General features: G+C 43.4%; 4 protein-coding genes and 1 pseudogene across 5 annotated transcripts in view; 4 read left to right on the top strand and 1 right to left on the bottom strand.

Annotated features, from left to right (window-relative positions):
- Usp40 (ubiquitin specific peptidase 40) overlaps positions 1–2,562 on the bottom strand; it is a 78,895-nt gene extending 76,333 nt beyond the window's left edge. For both annotated transcript variants that reach the window (XR_009056681.1, XM_057762105.1), the window contains exons 1-2: positions 2,472–2,562; positions 1,319–1,536 (exon numbers count right to left, since the gene is read on the bottom strand). Coding sequence is in view for 1 of the 2 variants with exons in the window: in XM_057762105.1 (XP_057618088.1) it covers positions 1,319–1,517 (199 nt within the window). In the remaining variant the exon portion in view is untranslated. The remainder of the gene's footprint in view (positions 1–1,318; positions 1,537–2,471) is intronic.
- A 5,949-nt stretch (positions 2,563–8,511) lies between these two features.
- Positions 8,512–9,378, top strand: LOC130869279 (UDP-glucuronosyltransferase 1A7-like; annotated as a pseudogene).
- A 1,183-nt stretch (positions 9,379–10,561) lies between these two features.
- Positions 10,562–12,953, top strand: LOC130869278 (UDP-glucuronosyltransferase 1A8-like). Its single transcript, XM_057761280.1, has 3 exons — positions 10,562–11,406; positions 12,542–12,650; positions 12,768–12,953. The coding sequence occupies exons 1-3, from the start codon at positions 10,562–10,564 to the stop codon at positions 12,951–12,953; spliced, it is 1,140 nt and encodes a 379-aa protein (XP_057617263.1).
- Positions 12,954–15,610: 2,657 nt separating this feature from the next.
- On the top strand, positions 15,611–16,522 carry LOC130869763 (UDP-glucuronosyltransferase 1A8-like). The gene has a single exon (XM_057762181.1). The coding sequence runs from the start codon at positions 15,641–15,643 to the stop codon at positions 16,520–16,522; it is 882 nt and encodes a 293-aa protein (XP_057618164.1). The 5' UTR covers positions 15,611–15,640.
- Positions 16,523–20,697: 4,175 nt separating this feature from the next.
- LOC130869803 (UDP-glucuronosyltransferase 1A7-like) lies at positions 20,698–21,609 on the top strand. Its single transcript, XM_057762243.1, has one exon. The coding sequence runs from the start codon at positions 20,728–20,730 to the stop codon at positions 21,607–21,609; it is 882 nt and encodes a 293-aa protein (XP_057618226.1). The 5' UTR covers positions 20,698–20,727.
- The last annotated feature ends 1,801 nt before the right edge of the window (positions 21,610–23,410 follow it).

Raw genomic sequence — 23,410 nt, 5'->3', positions numbered from 1 at the left:
ACTTCTGCGAGTAGAATTACTGACTACCACAGGAGGTAACTTTATGTAGAGGCTGAAGTCAGGGACACAAGACGCCACTCTGGAGTGTGTCAGTTCACTCCATTAGAGCGGCCCTCTAGACACGGACAAGAGGAACTGTTTCCTAGATTTCACTCTGGAGTGTGTCAGTTCACTCCATTAGAGCAGCCCTCTAGACACGGACAAGAGGAACTGTTCCTAGATTTCAATCTGGAGTGTGTCAGTTCACTCCACTAGAGCGGCCCTTTAGACACGGACAAGAGGAACTGTTTCCTAGATTTCGGGAGAAAGAAGCCTTTCTGAGTTTAGAGCAACAGAAAACCTGACAGAAGATCTGATACACTAGGTGGTAGTGGGGACTTGGCATTCAAGTACAGGCCGAACAAGCTTGTCCTCAGAACAGAGAGAACCTGTGGAGACGTGAGCTACATATTCATGTACATTGGGTTCCCCACTGAGAATGATGCAGAGGCCAAACAGGGCTCATGATGGAATCAAGAACAAACACTAAGACCCCATTGAAGGAAGCTGGAGTACAGAGATGGAAGTGGAACAAACACATTGAGAAACAAGGACAAGAAAGGAGGTTGTCGTGCAGACTGGTTGGCTTTCAGCACCGGGCTTCTGGAGAAAGTCCGTCACTACCATAACTCTCCACGCCCATTCGATACGGCTAATCTGAGTGGGTTTACATTTCTTTTGGGTCTTTGAAATTCATAATTTCCAGATTTTAGAATGATGAAGGAGGAATTTGTACGTTAGTTTTCATTCCTACCAAGGTCTGGGTAATTAGATTAATGGATATATGAATGGTCACTCTCCTGAGAGAACTAAAACTCCCAAGTAGCTTCCTCCAGGTCAGGTTCTGAAGCCAAACAAGTTCAGGACAGATCTGTTCAGAATCAGAGCTCTCTGAACTTCAGAAATGCAGATATTTAAGTACGAATGTGTATAAATAACGTGACAAGTCTTCCCACTGCAGAAGCCAAGGCTTTCTGTGTAGCCTTGACTTAGTGTTTGTTACTTTGGAGAAAGGAGAGAATTATCGTTATGTTGTATTTTAAATTATGGGAATTAGAAATACTTTCTCTTATTTGTTACAAAACACTACAATCACCACACAGAATAGATTTTTTAAAATTTAAACGTCACAATTTTTTTCAGAGAACTGCCAATGCACATCATACTTTGTGACAATGAACACCTTTAAAATGCTTTCTCTTTGATGGTTTTTACATAATTAATTATATATAAAACCCGCGGTCCATATTATTACTCGAATGCACGGAGCATAGCATACCTCTGAATTCAGGTGTGAAGTGAAGAGTCTGAAGAAGGGAATTGAGGTAACAGGTTCCACCCTGATTTCTGATTCCACTTAAATTGGTGGATTCTCTAGGGGCAGGTGCCTCCAAACCTTTAGTCTTTAATTTCTTCCCTTTTCCATACTGACTACTGGACACACTGGAATAATCCTCTTCAAACAGGTTCCCAAACATTGTGGAACCAAGCGCTATCCTTTAAAGAAAATGACATGTTACATAAATGCTTTTATTCTTGAGCCCCCCCCCCCCGAAATCATCCTTGTATCTGAGGGGAGTTGTTTCGTAAAATTGTTCTTCAGAAAATACAGTAGTTTGGGTTTTGGAGACTGACTTCTCTTTCGTACCTAATTAACCTGTGTGATCCTGAACAAGTCATTTAAACAATATTTACTTCTATGTAAAATCTGGCTGTACATGTTTTTTAGGGTAGTTTAACCAGTCACGACAAAAGAAAGGTACTAAATACAAAGGGCCTGGCCTACAGGAACCGGTAACTGTTCTTGGATTTCACGTCACTAAATGAGAAAACTGTGTTGACGGCAGCCTTAGGATCATCAATAATTCTGAAATCTCAGCTTCCACCATCTCGTCAGATCCTGTACCAGACACAGAGTTTCAGTGAATGAAGCCTATCACATTAATCTTCTTGATAGTAAGTTTTAGCACTCTGGTCCCAAAGTATAGAGTCTGGAGTGAGTTCCTGAAGGAAGACAGACTCTGGCCATTAGAGCTATGGAGTCCAGTGGGGAGCTAAGGGAACCTGCTCTGTTTCTCGTGTGGTGGCAGGGAAATTGAGGTGAAACGCTGAGGACACTTTCTAAGGGGCAGGAAGGGCCGAAATGCAGTTCTTTCCCTTTTCAACACAGTCCTCTGAAGAAAAACTCAAAAAACCGCAACTCGCGAGTCAGGCCTCGAGCTGGCGAGCAGGATTCCCGTCAGGCCATTCCACCGAGGCCTTCCCGCCCACCAAGACGCCCAGGGCCCAGGAGCGCGACCAGGCGCGCGTCCCCGCGGCCCGACCCCTGACGCGCCGCCAGGAGAGGCCGGGCGTCTTGCCTCAGGCCGTCGGCGTCGTCCCTACGCTGCCCTCGTCCCTCCCTGTGCCCCCGTGCCCCCAGCCCCACTTACTGCCTATAGCCCAGACCCCCGCCCTGGCCACATCACAGAGTAAACGAACTCGCTCCGAACGGGTACCGCCATGCCGGCGAGGGCGGGTCTCTAGAAAGTGATATTTTTCCGTACGCGGACTACATTTCCCAGGATGCTTCGCGCCACGCGGAGCTTTATGGGCAAGGTAGTTGTGTTGCTCAAGAGATTGTGGGTGGGGCAGGGAGACTGCTCTCTTTCCTGTCAGCATGCAAGCTAAAGTTTATTTTTACAACTACCTGCAAAAGTTAAAGACTCACGTGTTGGGGTCACATGTTCCTAGAGATTTCAACAATTAAGTGGAATATGTATTTACATATTCTCTGCTCTAGGATATATATACAAAGGGACCTTAAAACAGTTTTTCCTTCAAGCATGCATCCAATACAAAACTTGTGAAAATGTTCCATGTTCCGTGAACCTTACATTGTCCTCAATCTTTATTTAATCTCTATCAACCGTAAGTGCTTTATATATAACCATGCAAGCATGTGTGCACACATTATATTCAATTAAAAAACGATCTCTCAGCCAGGCAGGGGTGGCGCACACCTTTAATCCCAGCACTCGGGAGGCAGAGACAGGCGGATCTCTGTGAGTTCGAGGCCAGCCTGCGCTACAGAGCGAGTTCCAGGACAGACTCCAAAGCTACAGAGAAACTCTGTCTCAGAAGAGAGAGAGAGAGAGAGAGAGAGAGAGAGAGAGAGAGAGAGAGAGAGAGAGAGAGAGAGAGAGAGTCCTGGGTTGTATAAAAAAACAAACTGAGTGAGCCACACAAAACAAGCTGGGTTCCTCCGTGGCCCTGCTTCGGTTCCTGCCTCTAGGTCCCTGTCTCGAGTTCCTGCCCTGACTTGCTTTTATAAAGTAAGCGGTATGAAATAAACCCTTTCCTCCCCCAAGTTGCTTTTAGTTGTGTGTATCACTGCGATAGAAAGTAAACTAGGACACCCCAGGCAACTTCCCAGTGCCTGGCTTATTTCTAGGTCTTAATACTAATTGGATGAAAGAATGGGCCATATTAGTAGGCACGTGGAAGACAGTGGTACTGAGAGCAATGCGGATTATGATGGCCCTGCTTCCAAATTCTCATCTCAAGCCACTTCCAATGGCTTTCCAATTACATCGTCAGTTAGCCACAGCAATGGCCCTGCTTCTTGGTACCAACTGTTGGATGACTTTTTTTTCATTGTTGTGTTAGATACTTAACCAAAGCTACTTAAGGAAAGTAGGGTTTCTTTTTGGTTCCTGGTTGGAGGGACAGTCCATCAGGATGTAAAAAACTTAGTGGCAAAGCAGCCCTAGCTGTGGCAGCAGGAATGTGAGACCGCTAGCCCACACTGTGTCTGCAATCAGGAAGCAGAGAAGGATGAACGCTGGTGCTCCGCTCACTTTCTTTTTATTCAGTCCCCAAACCCAGCCCATCTGAAGGCGGCACACGCATTCAGAGTGGGGCTTCCGTCTTAATTAAGCCCTTCCGGAAATACCCTTGTAAACACACATCCAAAGGCGTGTTTCCATGGTAACTGTAAAATTCCAGCCACGTACAAAATCCAAATGAGTCATTATAGTGGATGATTCTTTTGATATATTGTGAGTTTTTATTTCAATGAGGAGGATTGCATTTACGTTCACCAAGGATAGGGGCCTTTACTTTTCTGTATCTTCTGAGTCGGCATCAGTGTAAGGAAAGATGTTTGAAGGTATTTTCTCTATTTATCTGAAAGGACACATGGTTTCTTCCCTGTGGGTCAGCACACTGAGGCTCATCAGCATGGTCCAAAGGCGTCGGGCTACATCTTGAGCTGAGCGCTCAACTGGACAGCATTGTCCATAAGGTAGTGGTTTTGTTTGTTGTTTTTGGAAGGAAAGATTCAAGAGCAAGGATCCTGGAGCTATGAACCAAGACTCAAGAAAGCTGCTGAGGCCAGGCAAGGTACAGCAGGGGTAGATTTTCTATTTGGAGGCTCTGAGAGTCTATTGCATGAAGTTATGATGATGAAGCCCAAGCTGCAATGGAGGCCACAGGATGTTGGTGATGACGGGATCAATTCAAGTGGGCTATTGGAACCCCAGTAAACTTTTTTTGTCCCTGACACAGCTGGAGTGTCCATCTTCATCTTTCACCTTTTTTTTTTTTTTTTTTTTTTTTTACAGAGTCTTTCACTGTTCCTTGCTGCATATTCCAGGGTACTTTAGTTACTGTTCAATAGAGTGAATACTGTTCAATAGAGCTGTGAAGAGACACCATGACCAAAGCAATCTGTAAAATAAAGCATTTAGTTGGGGGCTTACTTACTGTGTCTGAGGGTTAGTCCATGGCCATCATGGTGGGAGCATAGCAGCAGGCAGGCAGGCATAGTGTCGCAGTAGTTGTTGAGAGCTTCCCTATTATCCACACTCAGTAGAAAGTGAGAGAAACTGGGCCTGGCATGGGCTCTTGAAACCTCAAACCCAGTGGCACACCTCCTCCAACAAGGCCACAACTCCTAATATACTTCCAAATAATCCGGCTAGAAACCAAACATTCAAATATATGACCTACAGAAGTAATTTTTATTCAAACCACTAAACCAGGCTAGCTGCCTTGCGAGCCTCCAGGGATTTTTCTGTGTCTGCCTCCCACTCTGCTATAGACACATTGGAATGACATATGTGTGCTAGCTATCTTACTAGATGGATTCTGGAGATCCCAGCATTGGTCCTTACAGCTGCAACCATTTTACCCATGGCGCCATCTCTCTAGGCAGGCAGTTGGCTTTGAAAAACTAAGGGATGCTTGTGAGCCTCTCCGTTATCCTCTGAACCACAGTCCCATTCCACCACCTGTCCATGTGTTTTCTTCTCTCTCCGGGGCTATATCCAAATGGTGTCTTTTCTCTTGGGTTGGCTCACTTTCTGTGCTCTCCCAATTTTAGGTACCCAACTTTCCACTGTTCCTTTTTCCTACACTTTAATTCTCTCCCCAGAGAGTCCCTTACGGTTTTCCAACTCAGTCTATTTTCTGTTTTTCACTGGCTATTTGTCCAATCCTTTTGATTTCTCTTGCATAATAATTTTTCTTTTTTATTAATTTTTTCCATTTATTTTACACACTCACCAGTTTCCCCTCTTTCTTCTCTTCTGGTTCCCTTCCCCCATGTCCTGTCTATTCCGCCCCCCCCATACACCCCTTTTCTGTTCAAAAAGGACAGGCCTCCGTGCGAGTCAACAAAACATGTCATATCATGTAGAGGCAGGACCAAACTCCTCCCCCTACTTCAAGGTTAGGTGAGGCATCCTTGCATGGGGAATGGGTTCCAAAAAGACAGATCCTGCTCCCATTGTTAGGGACCCCACAAACAGACCAAGCGACACAATTATCATCTATACACAGAGGGCCTAGGTCAGTCCCATGCAAGCTCCCAAGCTGTCGGTCCAGGGTCATGAGCTCCCATTAGCTCAGGTTACCTGTGTCTATGGATTTTCCCATCATGATCTTGACTGCCCTTGCTTCTGCAATCCCTCTTCCCTCTCATCATTTGTGCTCCCTGAATTCGTCCAGGGAGTGGCTGTGGATCTCTGCATCAGTTTCCATCAGTTACTGGATGAAGGTTCTCTGTTGACTGTTAGGGTAGTCACCAATCTGATTACTCTCTCTCTCTCTCTCTCTCTCTCTCTCTCTCTCTCTCTCTCTCTCTCCCTGCTATTGCTATGAGTCTTAGCTACGGTCATCGTTGTGGATTCCTGGGGATTTCCCTGGTACCAGTTTTCTCCCTAACCCCCAAATTGCCCCCTCTATCAAGATATCACTTTCATTACTCTCCCTCTTCATCTGACTCCCAACTCAACCAACCCAATCTTTCATGTTCCCATCACCTTTGCCCCAAATCCCATATCCCCCCAGTTTACCCAGGAGATCTCATCTATTTTCCCCCTTCCCAGGGGAATTCCTGAGTCCAGGGTTTCTCTTTGCTACCTAGCTTCTCTGGAGCTGTGGATTATAACTTGGTTATCCTTTGCTTTACAGCTAATATCTACGTATGAGTAAGTACATAACCATGTTTGTCCTTCAGGGTCTGAGTTATCTCACTCATGATGATTTTTTCTAGTTCCATGCATTTGCCTGTAAATTTCATGATGTCATTGTTTTTTTACAGCTGAGTAATACTCCATTGTGTAAATGTACTATATTTTTCTTATCCATTCATCAGTTGAGGGGCATCTAGATTGTTCCAGGTTCTGGCTATTATGAATAATTCTGCTATGAACGTAGTTGAGCAAGTGTCCTTGTGGTATGATTGAGCATCCTTTAGGTATATGCCCAAGAGTTGTATTGCTGGGTCTTGAGGTAGATTGATTCCCAGTTTTCTAAGACACTGCCATACTGATTTCCAAAGTGGCTGTACAAGTTTGCTTTCCCACCAGTAGTAGAGGAGTGCTTCCCTTACTCCATATTCTCTCAACATAAGCTGCCATCAGTGTTTTTGATCTTAGTCATTCTGAGAGGTATAGGATGGTATCTCTGAGTCATTTTGATTTGCTTTTCCCTGATGACTAAGGATGTAGAGAAATTCCTTAAATGTCTTTCTACCATTTGAGATTCTTCTGTCAAGAACTCTGTTTAGATCGGTACCTCATTCTTAAAATGGATTATTTGGTGTTTTAATGTCTAGTTTCTTGAGTTTTTTTTATTATTTTGGAGGCCAGAACTCTGTCAGATGCGGGGTTGATGAAGATATTTTCCCATTCTGCAGGTTGCTGTGTTGTCTTATTGACCATGTCTTCTGCCTTACAGAAGCTTCTCAGTTTCGGGAGGTCCCATTTATTAATTGTCGATCTCAGCATCTGTTGCACAATGAACTTTAAAGTCAGTTTCCACCAATGGAGATGTATTCATTCCTGTAGCCCTTTCTAGCTTTTAGATTTTCCTGTGAACAACAGAGACACATTATCTTACAAAAGTCACAGTAACCATTCTCATTTTCTGGGGTCTTTGGGTTAATATTCATGTATTTTTGGTACTCTAGAAAAATTCTTTTTAAAAATTTTAGGGATCCTTTGTTTGGATTTTGGTGGACTTTTTGTATTTTATTTTAACTCCTCTTCTTGGGAAACCCTTTACCTATTTCTTTCCAAGTGCGCTCTACACTGATCCAATGTATTCATTCCTGCATTGTTAGAATTCCAGCCAAGTTTCTGTTGGCTGAGGTTCTGAATGAGTTCTTCTTGGTGGAGGCATTGTGAATCTTTAGTAGTCTTGCTGACCACTGATATTTTCTGTGATTAATTAAATATTTAATAAGGGCTTGACTGTTTGACCAAATTAGTGGGGAGCAAAAATAGTTTATCAAGTCCAATGTACCAGATGCACCCACAGAAAGTCATGTGAAATAGATGATAATCGTAGATGATCTAATCCCTGTAACAGTCCATGGGGGTGAGTTTTCAATTTTAACATAGCCACACAGAGAGGGCTGTGTCTAGAAAGGGAAGGATAATTCTGCAGCAAACAGAGCAGAACAAGCTGTAGTGCCTATCCAATGCAGAGTTGCTTATGACAAACAACTCTGCTGCCAGCCAGGTCAGGAAGAACGATCTCCCAGCACTCCCTTGGAAGTTATTTGCCAACTTGTTTCTGAGCGGAGAGTTTTCATCACTCTGAGCACACAGCCCAATAATTCCTTCTGGAAAACGTCCAGAAAGGCAATGTCTCTTCAAATTCCCTCTTATTTTAATCTTCCTGAGCTCTCAAAGTCCAAGATCATTGATTAAAATTCTGTCTCAACACTTACCTTGCACAACATGATTCTCTCCATAGCTAAGGGCATATGCTATTCTTATCAGAAACACGCAAGTATCTCAGCCGTTACTGTTTACTAATCCTTCATCTTCTGAGTTCACTTATTGGCAGTGTGTATGATATTTTTATTAACACGTAAATATGAAATCACTTCCATGGGGGCCATTCTTGCTTGTATTCTCCACTTGTGTAAGAAGAGCCCAGGGTCTCAGCAGCTGGATTCCCCTGTACTGCACATGTCCCATGGCTCCTGCAGGCTTCCCAGCCTCCCTTCCTCTGTGTGTGTGTCTGCTGCTGGCCTCTGGCTTTGCCCAGGCAGGCAGGCTGCTGGTGGTGCCCATGGACGGGAGCCACTGGTTCACCATGCAGTCGGTTGTGGAGAAGCTCATCCACAATGGACATGAAGTGGTGGTAGTCATGCCAGAGGTGAGTTGGCAACTGGGAAAATCCGTGAATTTTACAGTGAAGACATACTCAATTTCTCACACTCTGGAGGATCTGGACTGTGAGTTCAAGATTGTTATAGATATTCACTGGAAAACACGGGGCAGTAGTGTATTTTCTGTATCACAACATTCATCCAGTGTTTTATTTGAATTGTGTTTTTCACACTGTAGGGATTTGTTTAACGACAAGAAGTTAGTGGAGTACTTGAAGCAGAGTTCTTTTGATGCTGTGTTTCTGGATCCTTTCGATGTGTGCGGCTTGACTGTTGCCGAGTACTTGTCCCTCCCGTCCGTGGTCTTCGGCAGGGGAATATTTTGTCGCTATCTTGAAGAGGGTGTCCAGTGTCCCAGCCCCATCGGTTGTGTTCCCAGGATTCTCTCGAAATTCACAGACAACATGACTTTCAAGGAGATAGTGCAGAACATGGGGGAACGTGCATTTTGTCCCATTTTCCAAAACTGCTATGGAAATTGCCTCTGAAGTTCTCCAGACCCTAGTGACTGTGGCTGACCTTGTCAGTCAAGTGTCCATTTGGTTGTTACACACTGACTTTGTGTTGGAGTTCCCCACACCTGCTATGCCCAATGTGGTCTTTGTGGACAGGATCAACTGCCACCGGGAAAGCCACTTTCCAAGGTATGTTATTTCATCTTTAGTACATGAATAAAGGCCTGGCTCTGAGAGTCTCCCCACAGGTGCTGCTGCATCAGCTGTCCTGGTAGCTGAACCTGCACTGCGTGCTGGGGGCATACCCAGAGCCATTGACTTTTGAACTCAAGCAAAAGACTTTGCGTGACTACTGTTTAGTCAGAGATAAGGGAGATTAGAGTTCTTAGTTAAACATGCTAGTGCATTGCCAAATACCCTGTCTATAATGACTCAACACCAGGGCTAAGTCCAGTATCCGAGCAATATTGTTCTCATTACCGGTTTGGGAATCTGGCAACGCTTCTGTTCTGAACCTGTGATGACGTCTCAAAGTCCTAAGTCGGAGTGACCTCAAAATCTTCAGCAAAGAAAAGCCTCTGGTCATTGTATCTGGGGCAAATAACCTGGTCATCATCACTGGAGGGCTCAGAGCCTTGTCAAGAGTTCAGAGGCTCAACACTCTCTTACCTTCTGTCTAGAAGATGATTCAGAAGCCAGGCTCAGAAACTCTATTCTTGAAGGAAAGAAAGGAACCTTTCCACTGGCTCTCAAACAGCCCGTATTTCAGAGATACTACTTTTCTCAAGGGTGGTGCCTGGACTATTGGCCTACAGCATCCACAGGCTGAGTGGTTGTCAGTCAAGTCTTTTGCAATCTCAGATCTGTGAAGCTGCCACACCTACAAGAGTTGTAGAGTTGTTTTGGCTCTGTCCCAGCCCTTCCTAATACAAAGTGTCCTTTAGTGAGGGACTGGCTTTCCTGTGATCTTCTCTAGCATTCTGTTGCTCTTCCTCTTGACCAGCTTATTCCCACTGTCTAGTCTTAGCCTACTTTCTTAGGATGTTCAAACAAATGCATGATGCATAGAGACTCCTTATAGGCAGTGAATTATGAATTCCAAAAATCCAAACACATTGTTTCATTACTCTTTCAAAACTGGTATTGGAAGAGAAGACATAATCTTTCCAAGGCAAAGATCATACTTTCTTTACTTGGAAAACACACAAGTAGATATTTCAGCCAGTAAAGTTCATTAGTTATTATTCTTTTTGAGTGAGTCATTACCATTGAATTTTACTTCCCTTATGCTATACAAACACCTATAGCTGCTGGGGGTGCTTTGCTGTCTGTTTTCCTCTACTGTGTCGTAAGAACCCAGAGTCTCATTAGCTGGATCTTCCTGTTCTTCATGTCTCCAATGGCTCCTGCAGGTCTCCCAGCCTCCCTTCCTCTGTGTGTGTGTCTGCTGCTGGCCTCTGGCTTTGCCCAGGCAGGCAGGCTGCTGGTGGTGCCCATGGATGGGAGCCACTGGTTCACCATGCGGTCGGTTGTGGAGAAGCTCCTCCACAACGGGCATGAGGTGGTGGTAGTCATGCCAGAGGTGAGTTGGCAACTGGAAAAATCTCTGAATTTTACTGTGAAGATGTACTCAACTTCTCACACTCTGGAGGATTTGGATCGAGAATTCAAGGTTTTTAGTGGTTCTCGGTGGAGACCTTGGGAAGAAAACCTCTTATCTTTATTTCACAACACAAACAGCAAGTATTTCCAATTAATATTTTCACAGTGTAGGAGTTTGTTTAACGACAAGAAGTTAGTGGAGTACTTGAAGCAGAGTTCTTTCGATGCTGTGTTTCTGGATCCTTTCGATGTGTGCGGCTTGACTGTTGCCAAGTACTTGTCGCTCCCATCAGTGATCTTCACTAGAGGGGTATTTTGTTATTTTCTTGACGATGGTGCCCAGTGCCCCAGTCCTCTTTCTTATGTTCCCAGAAGTCTCTTCAGACTCACAGACAACATGACTTTCAAGGAGAGAGTGTGGAACCATCTTGTCTATATGGCGGAGCATTTAATTTGCCCCTATGTTTACAAAACTGCCATAGAAATTGCCTCTGAAGTTCTCCAGACCTCAGTGACTATGTATGACCTCTTCAGTCAAGTGTCCATTTGGCTGTTACGCACTGACTTTGTGTTGGAGTTCCCCAGACCTGTGATGCCCAATATGGTCTTCATTGGCGGGATCAACTGCCATCAGGGAAAGCCACTCTCTAAGGTATGTTGTCTCTCCTTTAGCATATGAAGAGAGGTAAGGCTCTGGACAACAAAAAAAAGACTTTCTTTACTAAGTTATGATTTGATATTTACATTAGGTGCATCTGGAATCTCTTTTTGGTTAATAGAATATTCTATATGGGTGCCCTGTTAATATGGGTATGTACACCCATGGCATAATTGCATATAACTTCCCAGCTATGGTTGGGATTTTAATTTATGTGAATATATGTATATATGTCCTCTTCTTTGCCCCATGTGTATGTAAGTTTGTGTAGGTCATGAAAATAAAAAAGGTACCTTGAAAGGGGAGGGAGCAACCTGAAGGGAAGGGCTGGAGAAAAGAGGCAGAAGTAAGATATATGTAACAAGAAGCAGAAAGAGGGAATAGTTAGTGGGAAGTAAGGGGGTGAGCAATGGATGCAAAGGATATAGTGGGATCATTGACGAATGGGTTATATAAAGGCAACGTTTAATAACATATATGCATGAAAATAGCACAATACCACCCACTATTTTAAATGTATTAATTTAATTTTAAAATGGCACAAGACACTTTCAAGCTACATTTTAATGCTGTGTTTAGAGTCACTGAAATACACCTCAAGGCATGAAACTAGTCTACCCTCCATAGAAAAGCATTCTTAGCTGTATTTATAAATTTTCCAAATTTCAGAAATTATACCCATACTGAGTAGATACATTCATTCCATTATGTAAAATAATAACAACACACACTATCTCATTCACTATGCCTTAGCATTTGACAACGATCACAGACATGATCATAAACCAATAAATACAATGTTTTACTAATCACATTAAAATCTTTGCATTGGTTAGCCCATTTATACTTTTTTATAAACAACACTGTACTAATCATTTTTTGATATTTCCTTTACATGAATATATGTCCATATTCTTTGCATTATCTAAGTAACAGATATAAAGTAGAGTTCTTGGGTCAAAAGGTTCATGCAGGACTTTAATCAGTTAGAAAAAAATTTTTGTAAATCTTGAACAACTGTGATTGGCGGCCTCTGAGAGCCGCAACTTTCCTCCAGCCCAGTGATGCCAGCCATTGTCAAGTATTTTGTGTTTTGGATTTTCTGGGCTTAAAATATTATGTGCCGCTGCTTCAGTTCCTGCTGCTTATGTCCATGGGCAGAGAGACCCATTGGAATTTCCTCTTTTGTGACTTCCATATGCACAGTTGTCAATTATTTTTAATAAAGGTACTTGTCTTTTTATAGCTAGTTGGTATAACCCCTCTGGGTAGTAGGTATGTGAAGACAGCTTTTAAAAAATATGTGCTAAAAATGTATTTTTTTCTGGGGCTGTTCTTTCTTTAGTTAACTATTTATATCATCATTGAAAGAACTGGTTTTGTTGTGGCATTTTCTCATGTGTCATTAAGACCTTTTCTGATTGATCCCCCACCTTCATTTTGCCTGTATTCTAAGAACCCAAGAGAAGATGAATGTAAAGATAATAGATTGGTTTATTTGCTTCGGAGAGAAAATATCAAGGTAGAATGATGTTCTGGCTGGTGCTGAAGCAGCAGCTGTAGCAGATCAGCACCAAGGCAGAGAAGCCTCCTGCACTGCAGTGGGCAAGAGGAAAGCCTTTCTCCTCAGGGTCAGCACCGCTGATACAGTTGTGGTCCAAGGGGGACCTCAGACTAGCAGCAGACCTTGGTGGTGTTCTGTCACCTATGGGGTCCTGGTTTTGGTTGTGAAAATGTGAGATTGTAGGGTCATAGGGAACAACTGAAGCCAGGCAATGTGTGACATGATGGGAAACCCTGCAGAGAGGCCAGGTCTGTAGCTATGAGGGTGAAGCCTCAGTTACAGTGGAGACTCCAGGATATTTGAGATGCCAGGACTGTGAGATACCTACAAAAGAGAGCTGCAGAAGTAGAGTAGAGTTATCAAGACTAAGAGAGCAATTGTGTGTCCTGAAGGTGGCAGATCTGGAGAAATGGGGTTACCTAGGCCCTTTGGAGACCATTATTATCGACAGATGCTGGACATTAGAGTTAAAAGATTAGTGTTTCCCTGCAGGATTTTTGTTCTGAATTGATTCAATAGTTTAATGACTTGATTCTTGCTCTTTAGAATAAAAAAGTTTGTTTTAGACTTTTGTATGCTGGAAGTACATAACACTTTTGATCCAAAACCTACAGGAAAAAGGTCTCCAAAGGCAAAGTGATGAGAAATAAAGACAATGCAGTAGCTAGGACAAGGAGGTCTTGCATAAACTGATGACTTATGCCAAGCAAGTTTATTAAGAAGTATAGCATCATATATACTATTTGTAGGACTCAAAATGTGCAAGGTCAGCCGAGATCTATGCCAGACCATGTAGGCAAAGAGAACACAACACCTCAGACTTGGTTGCCTAAGGACTAATAGCCACAGGCCAAAGGGAAGAGTAGGGTCCCCAGAAGCCACAACAACTCCTCCGAGACACTGGTTCCAGTACTAGACCAGTTAGTCTAGGATACTTCTGGGCGAGGACAAGAACTAAGGTTCCCTTTGTCCTCTCATCTGGGCCCTTGAGAAAGTATGGGGTCAGTCTGGCACCCCACTGCTTTTCTATTTTTTTATTTTTCATTCTATTCTTATTTCTGTTTTTAAGTATGTGCACCTGTTTGTTTGAGTGTGGGTTTAGACATATGAGTGCAGTGCCTGTGGAGTCCAGAAGAGAACACGGGATCCCTTGGAGCTGGAGTTACTAGAGATTGTGAGTTGTCAGACCTGGGTGTTAGGACTGAACTTGTGTCCTCTGCAAGAACATGCACTCTTTCCATGAGCTATCTCCAACTTCCTATTTTCAACGTTAGAGGCATGTAGTTAAGAGACTTCGGACTTTTACAGTGTCAGAAATTTTAAGAATATTTGGGAACATGGAGTATGGACTATATTTTACAATATGAGACAGGCATGAAACTTTGGCAGACAAAGAGGGCAAAGTGATGGCTTAAAGCAATGTCTGCTTTTCCAGTTGAGAGAGAACAGAGTCATGATGATTAGCTTTAGTTGCCAGCTTGACACAATCTAGAACACCCCGGAAAGAGAGCCTCCGTGAGGGAATACATACATCAGGTTGGTTTGTGGGCATATCTGTGGGAAGATTGATGTGGGAAGACCCAGCACGCTCTGGGTGCCACCATTTTCTCTGTGTGGCTCCTGGACTTTACAAGAGTGGAGAAAATTAGCTGAATAGTAAGCCCCAGATGCAGTTATTTCTGTCTCCTCTTGACTGTGGATGTGATGTGGCAGATGTCTTCAGGTTCTGTTACCTCTACTTCTCTGCAGTACTGGACAGTAACCTACAACTGTGAGTCTAGATAAACCCTTTCTCCAGTAAGTCGGTTTCATCAGAGCATATTACCGTGGGAAGAAGACAGGAGACTAGGGCAGCCTGTGTAACTAACTTTCCCCAAGCATCTCAAAAATCATCTTTTATATGAAGTCAGTATAATAATCCTGAAGATCCCAAGACAAATCCACTTAGAGTTGGCTAATGGTTTTTTTATTCCTGTGTTAAGCCCCTCCACAAGGAAACAATGGGTTCTTTTTTTTGGGGGGGGGTGGTTTCGAGACAGGGATTCTCTGTGGCTTTGGAGCCTGTCCTGGAACTGGCTCTGTAGACCAGGCTGGTCTCAAACTCACAGAGATCCGCCTGCCTCTCCTTCCCGAGTGCTGGGAACAATGCATTCTTGAACAGATGTTGTGGTAACACCTGAATGTACACTGAATAAGAAGACTTAAAATTATACCTTAACACCATACTCACTGTCTATATTTCTAAGCTTCCCTTCTTGTGGAGTATCAATGAGCCTCTCTATGATGGGTGCAGAGGATCTTCACAGGCAGCTTTTTAATTTTCATGAATTTCAAAATCCAAACACATTGCTTCATGACTCTTTCAAAACTGGTTCTGCAATAGAGGTGATAATCTTTCCAAAATAAAGAACATAAATGTTTTTTTTTTGTTTTTTTTTTTTATCTCACAAATGACAAATAGGTTTTGGGGTCAGTGCAGTTCATTAATTCTTAATCTTTTGAGTAAATCATTAGCTTTGGATTTTAACTTGACTTCCAAACATAAAAATACACGTGTCCACCGCAATAGATTTTGAACCTCTTCTTTTCCAACCAGCTCTATTAGAAGAGCAGAGAGTCTCAGCAGCTGGATTGCCTCAGGCTGAGCTTCTCCCATGGCTCCTGCAGGCTTCCCAGCCTCCCTTCCTCTGTGTGTGTGTCTGCTGCTGGCCTCTGGCTTTGCCCAGGCAGGCAGGCTGCTGGTGCTGCCCATGGACGGGAGCCACTGGTTCACCATGCGGTCGGTTGTGGAGAAGCTCATCCACAGAGGGCATGAGGTGGTGGCAGCCGTGCCAGAAGCGAGTTGGCAACTGGGAAAATCCCTGAATATTACAGTGAAGACATACTCAATTTCTCACACTCTGGAGGATTTAAACCGGGAGTTCAAGTATTTTTCTGACACTCAATGGGAAACTCCAGAACAAAGTATGCTTTCTTTAATGACAGGCTCAGCCAAAGGTTTTATTGAATTAATATTTTCAAACTGTAGGAGTTTGTTTAAGGACAAGAAGTTAGTGGAGTACTTGAAGCAGAGTTCTTTTGATGCTGTTTTTCTGGATCCTTTCGATGTGTGTGGCTTGACTGTTGCCAAGTACTTGTCGCTCCCGTCCGTGGTATTTACAAGAGTTATATTTTGCCACTATCTTGAAGAGGGCGCTCAGAACCCCAGGCCCCTCTCTTATGTTCCCAGACTTTTCTCAAAATTCTCAGACACCATGACTTTTGTGGAGAGAGTATGGAACCACATCACCTATATGGAGGAGCGTGCAATTTGCTCCCTTTTTTTCAAAACTGCTACAGATATTGCCTCTGAAGTTCTCCAGACCCCGGTGACTATGGAAGACCTCTTCAGTCAAGTGTCCATTTGGCTGTTACGCACTGACTTTGTGCTGGATTTCCCTGCACCTGTGATGCCCAACATATTCTTCATTGGTGGGATCAACTGCCACCAGGGAAAGCCACTTTCCAAGGTATGCTATCTCTCCTTCAGCACATGAAGAGAGCTTTTGGTTTGGCCAAGAAAAGATAAATTCTTTACTGAGCTGTGATTTATTGTTTACCTCACTGCATATAAAATTTCTTCCTGGGTTAGAGATGTTTTATGCCAAGTAACTAATTAGGAAACAAATCAATATTGGTGCCCTATTGATATGGCTGTGTATACCTGTGAGGATATCGCATATACATTCAGAGCTACAATCTAAGTTTAACTATGTATGTGTGCCTTCCTCTCTGTGGGGTAAGGTCATGAGATTACAAGAAAAGGGATAAAGAAATTTTCCTTAGGAGAAACAAAACCTACAGTAAGTAATGATAGACATACCACATGAAGACAGAAAGGGGGATGTCCAGGGGTAGGAAGAGGACATACGGAGGGCAAAGCAGGGTAGTGGGAGAGCAGAATAAACAGAAAAGAAAACGTCTGATAAATGACAGAATACCACTGAATACTCTGTATGACAGCTTTAAAAAATGGTTTAAAGAGACAAAAAAAAAACCTTCAATGTACATTTAACTGCTCTTGGTGATATTATAAAATGCATCAAGCATTGAAACCGTCATCATTTTCTGTAGGCTGCACTCTATAGGAGCGCACACGCAGCCTTTCTGCATTTCAAAAATCACTGATACAATATGGAGGATGCAGAGTAGGTGCATTTATCAAAGAAAATAAAATGTAAATGAGAGAAAAGAAAACCACCATATAAAATTGGACAATACAAGGCAACAGAAAAGTAAGAGTGACAAGGGAAGGGGCAAGAATCAGAGACTCACTTGTTAGCAATTTTAGGAGTCCCACAGAGGTAGTACATGGGAGCCAGGTGATAGTGGCGCATGGTTTTAATCCTAGCATTCAGGAGGCAGAGGCAGGTGGATCTCTGTGGGTTCGAGGCAGTCAGGCCTAACAGAACTAGTTCCAGGACATCTAGGACTGTTACACATAGAAACCCTGTCTCAAGAAACCAAAATAAATAAATAAATAAACAAACAAATAAATAGGTAAACAAATGACTAGATAGGAAGCTATGGTGTCTGCTCAGAGGGCCTGGGTCAGGTCCATGCAGATTCTGTGCAGACTGCTTCAGCCTCGGCAGTTCATACGAGCTTTGCTGAGTGATTTAGCAGGCCTTGTTCTTTGGGGGTCCTCCATTCCTTCTTTCTCCCCGACTCCTTCTGCCTCTCTTCCATGAGGTTCCCTGAGCTCTGACTGGAGGGATTGGATGGAGACATCAAACTGAGAGCTGTGTGTTCCGAGGTCTCTCTATGTAGTGTCTTGCTGTGGGTCTCTGTTTTTGCTCCCAGCTGTTACATGAGGGATCTTCTCTGATGATAGCTGACTAAGCTACTGATCCACGTGTACAGCACAATGTCGTTATGAGTCATTTCATTGTTACTTCCCCCCAACTAAGAACAGGAATACTTGGTTTTACCCTAACTGTCTGGACCTCTGGACAGCTAAGCAGCGTGAGGTATGGGTTCTGTATCATGGCAATGAATGCAAAATGAATTTTATGCTCTGCTCTGGTAATGCTGAAGCATGCATGGGCAGCCCACATATTGAGGTTCTGTTGAACTTGTCTGTGTTCATGATCTAAGTTGATGAGGAAGACTGACCAGGCAGTATCCATCTCATGGAGTGGGCCTTAATTCAAATCGGACATTGGTTGGTTACTCCCACAAGGTTTGTGTCCTCATTGTCCTAGCCTATTTTGTAGGCAAGACAGATTATAGGTGTGATTCTGCATAAACTGAGTATTTATCTGATCCCTCCCCTGCCCCCCAATATATCAAGCCTGGCTCCTTCTCTAAAGTATGCAGAGGTGGGAAGTTAACTGTCAGGGTGGAGCTGTTGTATAACCTTTCAAGTTGAGAGGAACCACTTTTTTACTTCCCCAGCCAAGCAGTACTAACTCCCCCAGTTCTGGAACCTGAGAAGGAGGGACGCCCTATACCTGGATTGAGTTATTGGCCTGCTCTTTTCTAGATTATTATAGCTGTTGTTTGGTTCCTTTACAGGAGCAATAGAGGTGGTAGTCTCTTACTATGACAGCCAGGGGTTACTATATTTTTAATTTATTATTTTTATTTAATCCTCATTGGTATTTTGCCTGCATGTATATCTATATGAGGGTGTGAGAAGCCCTGGAATGGGAGTTACAGACAGGTGTGAGCTACCACATGGATGCTGAGAACTGAACCCTGGACCTCTGAATGAACAACTTGCTTCCAACTATGAGTCATCATTCTAGCCCGTATCCCACCGTTTTAATATTTTTCCAGAGTTCAGCTTCTATTTTCCTTATTAAAGGACAAAACTTTGCTCATCTGAGGTCCACACATACCCGCCCAGACCAGGTTGCTGGGTCACCTTGCTTGGATAAATGAAGACAATTGGACTTCTCAGGCCAAGCATTACTCGCCCCAACATTTTTCTAGAATTGGCTGAGGTGGCATTTTTCCTCTTTGACAGAGCTTAGTGGGGTGCACTCAGAAGTAGGACTGGAAGCAACAGTCTAAGGACTTGAGGTAGCTTTGAACTCCTTTCCTGATAGAGAAGGCAAGTGGTTCAATGTCAGGGATGGTCTTTGGAGTTGGCATATGTGGCAGGCACGCTGAGGTACCACTGAGACACACGGGCTGGTCTCTATGGTCTCTGCATTTTGTTTCTGTCCTATCCCCGGTAGAATAGACAAGCAATTCCTACTCTACTTCCTAAAGTGAACTGTCTGGAAAGGGTCTTGGAAGACTAGGGAACCTTCATGAGTTGCTTCTTATTCTCTTTTTGACATCATAGGCCTGAGACAGTCGACCTTTCCATACTGTGTTGTGCTGTGTTAATGGTGGATGCAGCGAGGGAGAGTCACATTTACAGTAAATGATCTTATTCTTGTAATTTGGATTATGTTCAGATCTAGAAACCATGCAGAAATGTCAGGAATGTGTCTACTCAGGGGAAGACATGAAATTATACCATTATGCCGCAAACAAAAAATATCTTAAAAATGATGCACAACCATACAGAAAAGTTAGGACTATGAAGCTTTTATCATTTCGTTAAATCTTCATGACCTCGCTCGGAGAGTCAATGCACAAAGGTCACCCTGTCTGGTGCCTGGAGGGTGGGAAGGAACACTGTGCCTACACTGTATATGGTGAGCAGACCCTGAGCATCACTGTTTTAGACCCAACTCAAATGGTTTGCATGATCACTGTTTACAGAAACCATACGTGTTTAGAGGCTCTAATAAACTCATGAGATGTCAATATGTCCTGACTCATTTTCAGCCCCACGACCAGTCCAACATCAGCCCCTCCTGGAGCTGTGGGGAAAGGTGGAAGTCCTAAATTATGATCAATTTGTTTCTAGGAAAACAGAGCCCTGGCCTTTGTGCCTGAGGTAACTTAGTCTGAGCATCATCATGGAGGCAACAGCTTTCAGAGGTTCAGCTCTTCATCTTCTCTCCACATGCCTATCTGAAAGCCAGGCTCAGGAAGAAAGTCATCTCTTAGGAAGGGCGCTAGAAATAACAGAAACTGATCTAACACAGCCAATGTTTCCGTTTCGACAGGGACAATGGCTGTGTTGTTGGTTTACTGGAGTCCTACATCAGGGCAGAGTCCCAAAGCTCACTGCCTGTCAGTCAAGGCTCTTGCACTCTCAGATCCATGGACTCAAAGCAATGTTGATTAGACCCTGGTCTGTCTTTTCTCACATACTGTACTTTTTAGGGAGAGACTTGCTTTTCTGTGACCTCTAACATTCTCTACCTCTTCTTGGTGACACCCACTTGTCTATCTCTCTAAGCCTTGCTTCTTGTGAAGTATCAATGAGCCTGTCTATGATGGGTGCAGAGGATCTTTATAGGTAGCTTCTTCATGTTCCTGAATTTCAAAATCCAAACTCATTGCTTCATGACTCTTTCAAAACTGGTTCTGCAACAGAGGTGATGATCTTTCCAAAATAAAGAACATAAAGCTTTTTTTTTTTATCTCACAAATGACAAATAGGTTTTGAAGCCAGTGCAGTTCATTAATTCTTAATCTTTTGAGTAAATCATTAGCTTTGGATTTTAACTTGACTTCCAAACATACAAATACACGTGTCCACCGCAATAGATTTTGAACCTCTTCTTTTCCAACCAGCTCTATTAGAAGAGCAGAGAGTCTCAGCAGCTGGATTGCCTCAGGCTGAGCTTCTCCCATGGCTCCTGCAGGTTTCCCAGCCTCCCTTCCTCTGTGTGTGTGTCTGCTGCTGGCCTCTGGCTTTGCCCAGGCAGGCAGGCTGCTGGTGGTGCCCATGGACGGGAGCCACTGGTTCACCATGCGGTCGGTTGTGGAGAAGCTCATCCACAGAGGGCATGAGGTGGTGGCAGCCGTGCCAGAAGCGAGTTGGCAACTGGGAAAATCCCTGAATATTACAGTGAAGACATACTCAATTTCTCACACCCTAGAGGATTTAAACCGGGAGTTCAAGTATTTTTCTGATACTCAATGGAAAACTCCAGAACAAAGTATGCTTTCTTTAATGACAGGCTCAGCCAAAGGTTTTTTTGAATTAATATTTTCAAACTGTAGGAGTTTGTTTAAGGACAAGAAGTTAGTGGAGTACTTGAAGCAGAGTTCTTTTGATGCTGTCCTTCTGGATCCTTTCGATGTGTGTGGCTTGACTGTTGCCAAGTACTTGTCGCTCCCGTCTGTGGTATTTGCAAGAGGTATGTTTTGCCACTATCTTGAAGAGGGCACTCAGTGCCCCAGACCCCTCTCTTACGTTCCCAGAATTCTCTTGAAATACACAGACACCATGACTTTTATGGAGAGAGTGTGGAACCACATCACCTATATGGAGGAGCGTGCATTTTGTCCCAATTTTTTCAAAACTGCTACAGATATTGCCTCTGAAGTTCTCCAGACCCCAGTGACTATGGAAGACCTTGTCAGTCAAGTGTCCATTTGGCTGTTACGCACTGACTTTTTGCTGGAGTTCCCTGCACCTGTGATGCCCAACATATTCTTCATTGGTGGGATCAACTGCCACCAGGGAAAGTCACTTTCCAAGGTATGCTATCTCACCTTCAGCACATGAAGAGAGCCTTTGGTTTAGCCAAGAATAGGTAAATTCTTTACCGAGCTGTGATTTATCGTTTACCTCACTGCATATGGAATTTCTTCCTGGGTTAGAGAATTGTTTTGTGCCAATACACCAATTAGGGAACAAATCTATATTGGTTCTCTATTGATATGGCTGTGTATACCTGTGAGGATATCGCATATACATTCAAAGTTACAATCTAAGTTTAACTATGTATGTGTGCCTTTCTCTGTGTGTGTGGCAAGGTCATGAGATTAGAAAGAAAAGGGATGGAGCTGGAGAGATGGCTCAGAGGTTATTGCCTCCTATTCCAAAGGTTCTGAGTTCAATTCCCAGAAACCACATGGTGGCTCAACCATCTATAATGGGGTCTGGTGTTCCCTTCTGGCCTGCAGGCATACACACAGACAGAATATTGTATACATAATAAATAAATAAACATTTAAAAAAAAAGAAAGAAAAGGGATAAAGAAAATTTTCCTTAGGAGAAACAAAACCAGTAAGTAATGATAGACATACCACATGAAGACAGAAAGGGGAATGTCCAGGGGTAGGAAGAGGACATACGGAGGGCAAAGCAGGGTAGTGGGAGAGTGGAATAAACAGAAAAGAAGACATCTGAAAAATGCCAGAATACTCTGTATGACAACTTGAAAAAAATGGCTTAAAGAGACAAAAAACTTCAATGTACATTTTTTTATTGCTTTTGGAGATCTTTAAAAAATGCATCAAGCATTGAAACTGTGATCATTTTCTGTAGGCTGCACTCTATAGGAGCGCACACGCAGCTTTTCCACATTTCAAGAATCACTGATATGATCTATAAGACACAAAGAGGGTGCATTTTCTCAAACAAAATAAAATGTAACGAGAAAAGAAAACCACCATATAAAATTGGACAATACAAGGCAACAGAAAAGTAAGAGTGCCAAGAGAAGGGACAAGAATCAGAGACTCACTTGTGAACAATTTTAGGAGTCCCACAGAGGTCTACATTGGAGCCAGGTGATGGTGGCGCATGGCTTTAATCCCAGCACTTTGGTGGTAGTGGATCTCTGTGGATTTGAGGCAGGTGGATATCTTTATGATCAAGGCCAGTCAGGCCTACCAGAACTAGTTCCAGGACATCTAGGACTTTTACATATAGAAACCCTGTCTCAAGAAACCAAAATAAATGAATAAATAAACAGATAGATAGATAAATAAATAAGTAAACAAATGACTAGACGGGAAGCTCTGGTGTCTCTTCAGCCTGGTAGAGGTCCATGCAGGTTCTGTGCAGACTGCTTCAGCCTTGTCAGTTCATACGAGCTTTGCTGAGTGATTTAGCAGGCCTTGTTCTTTGGGGGTCCTCCATTCCTTCTTTCTCCCCGACTCCTTCTGCCTCTCTTCCATGAGGTTCCCTGAGCTCTGACTGGAGGGATTGGATGGAGACATCAAACTGAGAGCTGTGTGTTCCGAGGTCTCTCTATGTAGTGTCTTGCTGTGGGTCTCTGTTTTTGCTCCCAGCTGTTACATGAGGGATCTTCTCTGATGATAGCTGACTAAGCTACTGACACATGAGTACAGCAGAATATCATTATCAGACATTTCATTGTTACTTCCCCCCCCCATAAGAACGGGAATACTTGGTTTTACCTTAACTGTCCAGACTTCTGAGCACCTAAGAAGTATGAGGTATGAGTTCCATCTCATGGCAATGAATGAAAAATGAATTTTATGCTCTGGTAATGCTGAAGCATGCATGGGCAGCCCACATATGGAGGTTCTGTTGAACTTGTCTGTGTTCATGATC

Source organism: Chionomys nivalis, chromosome 2, assembly GCF_950005125.1.
Source record: "Chionomys nivalis chromosome 2, mChiNiv1.1, whole genome shotgun sequence".
In the NCBI taxonomy this organism is placed as follows: Eukaryota; Metazoa; Chordata; class Mammalia; order Rodentia; family Cricetidae; genus Chionomys; species Chionomys nivalis.
The sequence above is the reverse complement of the archived record's forward strand: the minus strand, read 5'-3'. Positions and strand labels throughout refer to the sequence as shown.